The sequence below is a fragment of the Cervus elaphus genome, chromosome 21, assembly GCF_910594005.1.
Source record: "Cervus elaphus chromosome 21, mCerEla1.1, whole genome shotgun sequence".
Classification (NCBI taxonomy): Eukaryota; Metazoa; Chordata; class Mammalia; order Artiodactyla; family Cervidae; genus Cervus; species Cervus elaphus.
Window position 1 is genome coordinate 35,939,498 of NC_057835.1, and position 12,542 is coordinate 35,952,039.

General features: G+C 36.9%; 1 protein-coding gene across 5 annotated transcripts in view; it reads left to right on the forward strand.

Annotated features, from left to right (window-relative positions):
• Positions 1–12,542, forward strand: part of C21H8orf34 (chromosome 21 C8orf34 homolog) — a 340,111-nt gene that overhangs the window by 243,411 nt on the left and 84,158 nt on the right. For all 5 annotated transcript variants that reach the window (XM_043880336.1, XM_043880338.1, XM_043880337.1 and 2 more), the window contains one exon: positions 5,261–5,346. In XM_043880336.1, coding sequence (XP_043736271.1) covers positions 5,261–5,346 — 86 coding nt within the window. The remainder of the gene's footprint in view (positions 1–5,260; positions 5,347–12,542) is intronic.

Consider the following 12,542-nt stretch of genomic DNA (forward strand, 5'->3'; position numbering starts at 1 on the left):
AAAGTTTTCCTCTGTGTGTGGCAAGTAGAAGATCAGGCAGTCTTAGTGTATAGCCAGTTGTCTCAGAATGGTAGCAGGACAAACCAAATTAAAATAGCTTGAGGGGTGAATTAAAACTGTGGAAGTAGAGGCATTGGTGGAGAGTTAATATCTAAAATATGTGAAGAGCTTGTGCAACTCAAAATTTAAAAACTTAAAAAACTGGATTTAAAAAATAGGCAGAGAACCTGAATAGATTTTTTTTTTAAAGAAAGCATGTAGATGGCCAACAGGCACATGAAAAGATGCTCAACATCAATAATTATCAAGGAAATGGAAATCGAAACCACAGTGAGACACTACCTCACAGTTGTCAGAGCAACTATTATCGAAAACACAAAAAATAACAGGTGCTGGAAAGAATACGGAGAAAGGGGAATCCTCATGCCCTGTTGGTAGGAATGGAAGTTGGTGTAACTGCTATTCAAAACAGCACAGAGGTTCCTCAGAAAATTAAAAATAGAACTATCATGTGATCCAACAATTCCACTTCTGAATATTTCTCTGGAAACACAACAAAAACACTAACTCAGGAAGATATTTGCACCCATATATTCATTGCAGCATTATTTGTAATTTACAATAGCCAAGATATGGGAACAACTCACATGTTCATACATAGAATCTAGAAAACAAAACAGGGACGAAAAAAACAAAACAGAAACATAATCATAGTTGCAGAGATCAGACTGTTGGCTGCTGGAGGGGAGGGAGGTTGAGGGGCAGCCAAAATAGGTGAAAGAGATTAAGAGATACCAACATCCAGTTATAAAAGAAATAAGTCATGGGTATGCAAAGTAGAGCATAAGGAATATGATCAATAATATTGTAATAACTTTGCTTGGTGACAGATGATAACTATACTTCCCTCAGTGACCATTTCAAAATGTATATGTGTATATATATTTATATATATATTTCAGCTTTCTATAAAGAAAGCTGAGCACTGAAGAATTGATGCTTTTAAACTGTGGCGTTGGAGAAGACTCTTGAGAGTCCCTTGGACTTCAAGGAGATCCAACCAGTCCATCCTAAAAGAAATCAATCCTGACTGTTCATTGGAAGGACTGATGCTGAAGCTGAAACTCTAATACTTTGGCCACCTGATGCAAAGAACTGACTCATTGGAAAAGACCCTGATGCTGCGAAAGATTGAAGGTGGGAGGAGAAGGGGACAACAGAGGATGAGATGGTTGGATGTCATCACTGACTCAGTGGACATGAGTTTGAGTAAACTCTGGGAGTTGGTGATGGACAGGGAGGCCTGGCGTGCTGCAGTCCACGGGGTCGCAAAGAATCGTCAGACACGGCTAAGCGACTGAACTGACTGACTGATAGATAGATATATATATATATATGTATATAAAATCACTATGATGTACACTCGAAACTAATAGAATGTCTTATGTTATACTTTGATTTTTTTAAAAAGGCATTGATGGAAGCATTTTTAGGAAGTTTGGCTCAAAGAATAATGAGCTAGAAAAAGCAATAGGTAGATGTTTTAGATAATTATGGGAGGGATGTTGTTTTTTTAAGGTTGAAAGAGAAGTGAGCTTATTTCTATGTTGTGGGAAATGAACCATAGAGATGAGCAGAATGAGTGGTGGTGAGTAAAATAAATGAAGATCCAAGAGGCAGATGAGACGATGGGACCCAAATCACCAGCCTGATGAATGATCCAAGCCTTGGACGGGGGAGAGGGTCCCTCACCCTCTGTGAATTGGGAAGGTGGTGAATACAGGTCAGGGTAAAGATACTTCTGTAGGTGCTCTGTGAGTTGGGAGTAGAAGGTCTTTATTTTTGATTACATAATTTTTTGGATGAACACAAAAGAGAGGTGGTATTTTTTAAGACTTTGAAAGGAATGGAAGAAAAACTACCAAGAAGCTGAAGTTTAAAGTTGGGAACTATTGATTTGTTTGTACTCATCAGTCCTAGAGTGTCATAATACTTACCAGTAGTTTTCAGTTGCCATGTGAACGAAAATGACAGGTTAATACAGGATTAGGGTCTGGATGGCAGTAATGACTAAAAGATGTGGGTGCATGGGGATTGAGGGGACAATAGGTCCCATCTGAGTAGGGCAGGAAGGAAATCAGGAGAGGAGCAAAACCCAGGAGAGAACTGAGAGACGATGAAGATATGTATTTGATTGAAGAGGAAGTTGAGGAACTTCCCTGGTGGCCCAGTGGTTACGAATCTGTCTTTCAGTGTGGGGGACGCAGGTTCAATCCCTGGTCAGGAAACTAAGGTCCCACATGCTGTGGAGCAACTAAGCCCGTGAGCAGCAATTAGAGAAAGCCCACCCCCTTCAGCAAAGAGCCAGTGCAGCCAAAACTAAATAAATAAGAAAGCTGAGTTTGTGAAAGAGCCTAAAGGAAGTGAGTTTGTTATCAGAGAACAGAACAGTGGATTTTAAGATTTCTGACAGAGCAATTGAATTATCTGTCCTTGGGTTGGGGAAGGTGAAATGGAAGGAAAGACTCCAGATTTGAGACTGAAGGACTTTGAAATTGGTACATATACATGAACACAAATTTCATTCAAGATAATAGTGACACTTGAAGAAGAAAATTTTGAGCCTGATCAAAGTCTTCCCAGGCAGAGAGAAAACAGGTTAATCTTTATACTCCTCTGTTAGCTGAGGTTGACGGGCTACACAGCCTCCTTTGAAGAGGAGGTACTATAATATTCTTAGAGGGAAAAGGGATGTCCTATTCTTAGATGAGGAAAGGGCTTTCCTTGTGACAGGAGGAGCAAGAAACATTTTGTTTAGAGGTTGAGAATATAGAAGAGTGCTTAATATGGAAGGAGAGTTTCAGAAAGCAAAGAGAAAATGTTTGAGGGTATGAGTACAACTCTTGTAATGTTAAAAAAAAAAAAGTGATTTAACTTTTATTGCAACTGTATTTCCCGGACTTGCCCACACAACCCTTGTTTGCATAGCACCTATTAAGCTCTTACAGAAGTAGTGCTGTGTGGATTTCATCTTGGGAAACATTGGCAGACCACTCAAGGATAGCGGGGCTCAGAGGCATTCCTCAGTGGGGTTGATGCCAAGTCACGGCGAATTCAACTCTAAAGGTGTCTGGAGGGCACTGTTTGAACAACGATGAGGCAGCTTCAAGGCCACCCAATTTGTTGGTTGTTATCCTGGTCATTTTTCTTTTCAACTCAGCTAAATTGAGAACTCCATGAAATCGAGGACCGTTCCTATTTCTTTACATTGCCACAACATTTGGGTTATTATTGAGCATATTGATAAATACTAAACAAGTATTTGTTTTTATTGAAGCTTGCAATGAATTAAAAAAATTGCAACTTAGGTTTGATTTCTTGTTTCATTCTACCTTTATTGGAGATTTATTTTCTGTTTAGATATTTTAAAATGTTTTGGCAGCTCCATGCAGCAAGTACCATCTTAGTTCCCCAACCAGGGATCGAACCCATGTCCTCTGTGTTGGAAGTGTGCCATCATAACCACTGGACTTAGAGGGGAGTCTTCATTTAAGTTTTTAACCTAATGTTAAATACCAAAATGTGTTGGAACTGATTGTCAATTTTTAATAATAATCTTTATTTACATGCTTCAGTGTCTTGTATACCTACATATATTCTCTTTGCTAATTTTGATGAAAAAAGAGTATTTGATGTTGATGTTGAGTAAAATACTTACCCCAATTATTAGAAGTATACAAAATAAAAAGAAGGCGCTGGGCAGATTTTAGAAGTATGTAGCTAAATCAGTCACTTAAAAATGATCCTTTTTTTTTAGAGTAAAAATTAAAACTTAATTAGAAGTGTAAGATTTTTGACCGAAGAGTTTAAAAGACTATCAGCAAATTACTCTTGAGAATTATTTAATTAGCTTATGTAATATAGTAACTTTGGGTATAGAAGATAATATGTAAGTATAAATGTATCATGGGGCTTTTCAGGTGGCTCAGTGGTAAAGAATTCACCTGCCAATGCAGGAGACGTGGCTTCGGTCCCCATCCCTGGGTTGGGAAGATGCCCTGGAGAAGGGAATGGCAACCCACTCCAGTATTCTTGCCTGGAGAATTCCATGGACAGAGGAGTCTCAAGGGCTATAGTCCATGGGATCACAAAAGAGTCAGACATGACTGAGCCACTAACCACCACCACCACCAATAAATGTATAATACATACATAAATGTGTAAAATTTATTATTGTAGGAATAAAAATATAATGTACAATATTTATACTTATACAAAAGATCAAGAGAGTCATGCATATACATTATTGGATTCCACTGTGGTATATACAAATAAAGATATAAAAGAATTGAAGATTTTAACTATGAAAAATTCTGGTATAGTTATGGATTGTATTTGAGTTTGCATTTTTTAAAATATTAATAGTATATGTCATGTTTTTGTTAATACTCTCCCATGAGGGCACTCCCCATCAGGAAATGCAAGAAAAAGTAAGGGCACTGGAAGAAACCTCCAACCTCTGAATTATTTGATATACTGTCCTCCAATGTTAGCAGAGCTTATTCTGCTTACTTAGGTCAGAGTTCCCACATTTATTGATGAGCTCTACTTCTTTTCATAGAGTGCTTTCACAGTATAACTAAGCCCAGACTAACCTCACTACAGAGGTGAGGATACAGAAGCTCAGAAATCTATTGTCATGAAAGTCCTCATGCAATCTTCCTCTCCTGAAGAAGAGCCAGTGTCATTGAGAACCCTGGGCCATCCACGTATTGAATCTTCATGCCCCCTGATGAAACAGATTTTGACCTGCAGGCCTTTAAGCTCAGGTTTGGTTGATTTGGAAAACTGTGTTTGATGAACCTCTGTGTAACCATGGAAACCTTCTCAGGCCCCTGGACACAGAAGTCAGGCAAGCACGCTATGTTGGATGCTTGCTTTTCTTCCACTCACTTCCCCATTGCAGTGTCCGTGAAAATATTTACTTATAAACCTTCCTCAGTCAGGCTAAGTAGAAAAGCAGATTCTACCTAGACTAATCTTCCCATGGATACAGGAGAAAAGATGAAAGCCTTTTCCTTAAAGGTTAGAAAAGCAAAAACACTATGACAAAGATTTCAGTAAAGCTTTATTTCTACTTGGAAGAAGCATGCCTGGTTTTAGAATTTAGAAGTTCATAGTCATGTTCCCAATAATATATAGTTCACATTTCACAAGTCAACATTACTGCAGGTTTCAATAACCATTTTTCATCATTTAGGCTTCAAGGAGATAACCTGGCAGAAAGGACAGAAGAGACTTCACAAATACTTCAATCTCCAGATGAAATAGTCCCAGATTCTTTGGGTGAGTTTTAAATCCAACAAGATATATTGTGATTTTAGTATCAGTTAAAGATGTCTTTAAAAAGAAAACTAGACCAAGCATCTTTGCCTACACCAAATCACCATAGCTGTCAGTCATCCGCCCACCACTCCTGCAGGTTTTGTGTATCAGGAAGCTAAGGGCAAAGGAGAAAAAGAAGTGTGAGAAGCAGCCTCTTAATTCCTGTGCCTGTTTAAGGTACAGGGTGACTACATTTTCTACTCTCAGAGTTTGTCACTAATTCCAACTTGGTTTTGGAACTTAAATCACCTACTCCGATTCTCATTTTGTGGATCTTTTCAGTCTTCTGGGCAGATTGTCAATATCAGACTTGATTTACTTTCACCTCTCTCAGCCCTATATTAAATTGAACTCAAATCATGTCGTTGTCACCAAGCCAGTCTCGTTTTCCCCAAGACTGCCTAGTCTATGCCTTTGTCCTTCGCCATCTAGTGTAAGAGCTCTGTAAATAGATTTTCCTTGTACAATCTCACCCATTTGGTTCATTATATTTCTAAAAATAAAAAAGGGAAGAAATTGCTATTTCTTCCCCATTTTCTATAGAACAAAATTCAAACTCCTTGGCTTAGCATATTAAGTTCATGCCAGGGCACTTCAAGATGTTTGCTGAATATATAAATAAGTACATGTAATGACACTACAGTGGCATGTAAGGTATATCACTGCTTCATCATTCATTGTTCTACCCGGAAGCAGCCCATACATCCAATTGTAATAATTAGAAGAGAAACTATGGGAAAACATTTTCCTTACACCTGGCTAGAGAAGGACATCTTAAACAAGATGCAAAAATTCCTAAACATTAAAAAAGCTCAATAGTGTTAAGAATTCTTAACACTTAATTCTTAATAAGAATAAGAATTCTTATTCATCAAAAAATGGCAGAAAAAAAAGAGGTTGATAAGCTACAAAATAGGAAACTATATTTGTCACTGATCAAAGATTAATATTCAGGATATGTAAAGTGTATCTATAATTCAATAAACAAAGGATCAGCAAACCAATAGAAAAATAAGCAATATATATTTCACAGGATGGGAAACACAAATGGCCAATGAGCATATGAAAAATGTTTTACTCTAGTAACCAAGGAAAAGTAAGGCCCTTGAGAGATGCTGTTTTATGACTTTTTACGTGACACTGAGAAATCTGACAAAATCAAGTGCTGGTGAAGACAGAGACAAAAAGAAAATCATACAACAGCTGGGGCATAAACAATTTTGGAAATAGTTTTCCATTATCCTAAAATCTGAGTGAAGCCCAGAAACTTCACTTCTGGATAAATATGTTAGAAAGCAAGTCTCATGTACCATGAAATGTAAGCAAATTTGTTAGTGTAATGGTGGACAGGAAAATGGATAAATTGTGGAATTGTTATACTGTGGGAAACTGAATGCATGTCAGCTACACTCATAGGATGGATGATATAAGTGGAATGCTGGTAAATGTTAACAGATGTCTGAAAATGAAAAGCCCTGGTTTGTAGAGATTTCTGGTTTCCATGATATGCTGCTGCTGCTGCTAAGTCACGTCAGTCGTGTCCGACTCTGTGCGACCCCATAGACAGCAGCCCACCAGGCTCCCCTGTCCCTGGGATTCTCCAGGCAAGAATACTGGAGTGGGTTGCCATTTCCTTCTCCAGTGGATGAAAGTGGAAAGTGAAAGTGAAGTCGTTCAGTCGTGTCCGACTCTTAGCGACCCCATGGACTGTAGCCTACCAGGCTCCTCCGTCCATGGGATTTCCCAGGCAAGGGTACTGGAGTGGGGTGCCATTGCCTTTTCCTTCCATGATATAAATATAATATAAACGCTGACTTCAAGCCACCCATCTGAAGTGGCATTTGGGCCTTCCAGTCTTGTGTGAGTAGGTTGAAACTCACAACTGAATGAATCTTAAAAGCATCATATTTGTTTAAAAAAAAAAAAAGGACTTGTAAAAATACATATTTCAATAAAATAAAATTTGTCTATAAAATAGCATAATATTGATTGAACAAAAGCAGTCATAGAATGTCATTTTTCTAAGGCTCAAAACTAGTAAATCTAAGTAGTATATTCTTTAGGAAAACATACATTAAGTGGTACAATTATATTGAAAGAAGGGAATGAAAAACTTGAAATGGTGGCTATTCTTAGGGATGGGGAAGAAAAGAGATGGGATTAGGAAGGAATTCATAGATATATGAAGGTTATTAGAAGTGTTCTAATTCTTAAGTCAGGTGGTAGATTTGGGGTGTTTATTTTATCATTGTGATTTGTAACTTAAATATATACATTATTTTGCATGTATATTTTAAATATACTCTTTATATGTCAAATATTAAAAACATGTAAATAAATGTTAAAAAATAAGGTATCATAGGAACATAAACCAGGGCCAATGTAGCACAATACTAAAAAGAAGGTAATAGTTTCTGCACACTCAACTCTTTCCTAGTGCTGATAAGATGAAACACTCTCAGGACAGACATTAATACTTGACAGTGAAAGGTGTACACTGTGTCACTAGCAACTTAGGGGCCCCAAGCTGGCCATTAGTGGACACTTCATTAGTTTTTAGAGTCAACCTGGTTTCTCCTCTCTGCTCTTCTTGCAAGTGTCCATTTACTTAAGCCATTCTTCTTTGACTCATAGTAATTTCTTTCTCTTGTCATCTGCCTATTCAGATCCTGTGTGTTAAGATGATGTCAGGTCTCTCTGAAGTCCAGTTCACAAGCAATGTTTTCTTCTTTTTTCTTTTTTGAATAGTGTGTATATGTCAATCCCAATCTCGTAATTCATCCCATCCCCCTTTCCCCCTGATTATCCATACTTTTGTTCTTTACATCTATGTCTCTATTTCTGCTTTGTATATGAGATCGTCTATACCAATTTTTTCAGATTCCACATATATGCATTAATATATGTTTTTCTGACTTACTTCACTCTGTATGACAGTCTCTATGTCCATCCATGTCTTAACAAATGATCCAATTTTGTTCCTTTTATAACTGAGTAATAGTCTATTGTATATATGATATATATATATATATTTCACAACTTTATCCATGCCTCTGTCGATAGACATTTAGGTTGCTTCCATATTGTGATTATAGAAGACATACAGTTGACAAATAGACACATGAAAAGATGTTCAGCATCACTAATTATTAGAGAAACGAAAATCAAAATTACAGTGAGGTATCATCTCATACCAGTCAGAATGGCTATCATCAAAAACTCTAAAATGTACAAAAAATCTACAAAAAAATAAACAATGAATTCTGGAGAGGATGTGAAGAAAAGGGAATATTCTTGTACTGTTGGTGGGAATGCAAACTGATACAATCACTATGGAGAACAAAATGGAGGTTCCTTTAAAAACTAAAAATAGAATTACCATGTGACCCAGCAATCCCACTACTGGGCATATACCCAGAGAAAATCATAATTCAAAAAGACACATGTACCCCAGTGTTCATTGCAACACTATTTACAATAGCCAGGATATGACAACAGCAAAACCTAAATGTTTTCTTGTTTTCAGTCCCTAATTGTTCTTAAAAATTACTTCCTGTGTGTTTGTTCTCTCATCAATTGGATTATATGCTTCTTGAGAGTTTCTTGTGTTCTCCACCATGCTCAATATAAAACTAGGTACAAAACAGATGTTAACTACTGCCCCTTATACACACACACACACACACACACACACACACACACACACGTATATATAGATATGGAGAAGGAAATGGCAACCCACTTCAGTATTCTTGCCTGGAAAATTCCATGCACAGAGGAGCCTGATGGGCCACAGTCCATGGGGTTGCAAAGAGCTGGCCAACTGAGCGACTGAGTGCGCACACACACACACACGCTTTTGAATTCTATTAAAACTACTCCAATCCACTGATCTACAGATAATATATCCTTCAACAATCACATTTACATTATAACTGAGTATTGTTGGGACTTAAATTTTTTAGAAAATTAAACAAGGAAATCAGTAATATGTTGATTATAGTTACTTGCATTCACTGGGGGAAAAAGGTATTCATTAAGCTTAAGCTCCTTTCTTGAACTTCTTATATCCTGCATTCTTCACATTCAGATGTTAGAGAACTAATCAACAAATTCCAAAATCCGCTGTCTGATTCAGTACATTCTTTTCTACTTAAGTTATTCAGATCACTAAATCCAAAGTGCTAATGTGATTTTTATGTCAACTATGCATCCACATTGAACTTGGCTCAATAAACAAATATTTCTATGAGCAGGTGTAACTTTGTGCTTCAAAAAAACCTGTTGTGACACAAACAGCAAAAGTATAAATAATGACAGGAAGTCATTAAATGAAGTTAAACATCATTGACAAATCCTAGAGATCTCTAGGTTCTTACCGGCAGGCCCCATCGACCACAGAGGCTAAGTTTCAAGTGCAAGTGGTGCCAGAGACTGTTAGATTTTGATAAAATTACTTTATATTTCTGTTCTTCAGTTTCTTCTCTCAAATGAGGAGATAAACTAACATTTGACAAATTTAGAGACTCATTTTCCTTTCCATGTGATTCAAAAAAGCTCAAAAAACTCATAGCTTGTATTTTGAAAATCATTTATATTAATACTTGGAAAAAATTTCTCTGGAATAGACATCATTTTCCTTTCCATGTGATTCAGAAAAGCTCAAAAAAACTCATAGCTTGTATTTTGAAAATCGTTTATATTAATACTTAGAAAAAATTGCTCTGGAATCGACAGAGCAACATAGTTTACACAAATGTGCCTGCCAATAGTTGGTAATAAGCAGTGTACTCAGAGCACTTTAAAAATGAAGTGCACCTCTCCAAGCATTAAACACTGAGGTGTTTTTTATTTTTTTTGAATTAGAGTATAGTTGGTTTTTAATGTCGTGTTAGTTTCTGCTGTAGAGCAGAATGGATCAGTTGTATGTATGTATACGTATTTCCCCTCCTTTTTTGGATAACCTTCTCATTTGGGTCACCACAGAACACTGAGTAGGGTTCCCTGTTCTATATGGTAGGTTCTCACTAGTTATCTTTTATACATAGTATCAATAGTGTATATATATCAATCCAGTCTCCCAATTCATTCCGCGCCGCCCTTAACCTGCACAGGTATCCATACATTTGTTCTCTGCGTCTGTGTCTCTATTTCTGCTTCACAAATAAGATCAGCTATACCGTTTTTCTAGATCCTATGTATATGTGTTAATATACAAAGTTTGTTTTTCTCTGACTTACTTCACTCTGTATGACAGTCTCTAGGTCCATCCTGTTTTCACTATATTTTTTGTTCCAAGTAGCTTATTATACTGCTATTCTATCACTAGATTTGGGCTATTTAGAAGGATCCTTTCTACTTAGCAACTATACATTTGGTTAGATATATAAATATGGTCAGATATGTAAATATGATGGATATGTAAATTTTCTAATATTCTGGCGCACTTCACACCTCACCACACTGTAGATCTCACTAGATGTGACACCAATAACCAGGAAAAATTGAACCAGAACAAGAACAGAACAAAATGTAAAACCATTGCCAAGCCTTTTACAAATGTTAATTTTTATTTAAAAAGATCCATATTGTGTGAAGTTGTTCAAGTAAACTCCAAGAGAGCAAGCCATAGAAGATTATCTTGCTCAAATTGGTTTTTTTTTTTTTTCAAAATTTTATACTGATCATTTTATTTCTTTTTGTATACAGTGAAACCTTAAAAGCAATGGTGAATAAGAATGGCAGTGGCATACACCCTCTGTTGTTCCTAATCTATTTAGGTTTTACCTCTAAGGAACAAAAATTTTTCTGTTACATTGTCTTCTGTTAACTTGATAATCTTATCTTCCACATTTATTTCTCTGATTCATTTTGAGTCTGTCATTGTATTTGAGGTTAAATAGAGATCATATTTTATTTTTCTCTGTAGAGTGAGTCAACACCATCTCTATATTGTCTGTTCTTTCAACATAAATTTGTGGTACCGTTTTATCAAAAACTAAGCTCTTATGGGTTTGGACCTAAAAGTTCTATTCTGCCCATTGAACTATTTGCCCATTATTGAGTTGTACCATGTTTTTTTGTTGTTGTTGTTTTAGCAGACTTCATATTCTTTTTTAAAAAATTAATTTATTTATTTTAATTGGAGGTTAATTACTTTACAATATTGTAGTGGTTTTTGCCATACATTGACATGAATCAGCCATGGGTGTACATGTGTTCCCCATCCTGAGCCCCCCTCCCACCTCCCTCTCCATCCCATCCCTCAGGGTCTTCCCAGTGCACCAGCCCTGAGTACCCTGTCTCATGCATCCAACCTGGACTGGTGATCTATTTCACGTATAATAATACACATGTTTCAGTGCTGTTCTCTCAAATCATCCCACCCTCACCTTCTCCCACAGAGTCCAAAAGTCTGTTCTTTACATCTGTGTCTCCTTTGCTATCTCGCATATAGGGTAATCGTTACCATCTTTCTAAATTCCATATATATGCATTAGTATACTGTATTGGTGTTTTTCTTTCTGGCTTACTTCACTCTGTGTAATAGGCTCCAGTTTCATCCACCTCATTAGAACTGATTCAAATGCATTCTTTTTAATAGCTGAGTAATATTCTATTGTGTATATGTACCACAACTTTCTTATCCATCCGTCTGCTGATGGACATCTAGGTTGTTTCCATGTCCTGGCTATTGTAAACAGTGCTGTGATGAACACTGGGGTACATGTGTCTCTCTCAGATCTGGTTTCCTCGGTGTATATGTCCAGCAGTGTGATTGCTGGGTAATATGGCAGTTCCATTTCCAGTTTTTTCAGGAATCTCCACACTGTTCTCCACACTGTTCTCCATAGTGGCTGTACTAGTTTGCATTCCCACCAACAGTGTAAGAGGGTTCCCTTTTCTCCACACCCTCTCCAGCATTTATTGTTTGTAGACTTTTTGATAGCAGCCATTCTGACTGGCATAAAATAGTACCTCATTGTGGTTCTGATTTGCAGTTCTCTGATAATGAGTGATGTTGAGCATCTTTTCATGTGTCTGTTAGCCATCTGTATGTCTTCTTTGGAGAAATGTCTGTTTAGATTTTTGGCCCATTTTTTGATTGGGTCATTTATTTTTTCTGGAATTGTTGCTCAACTTGTTTTAACAGCTCC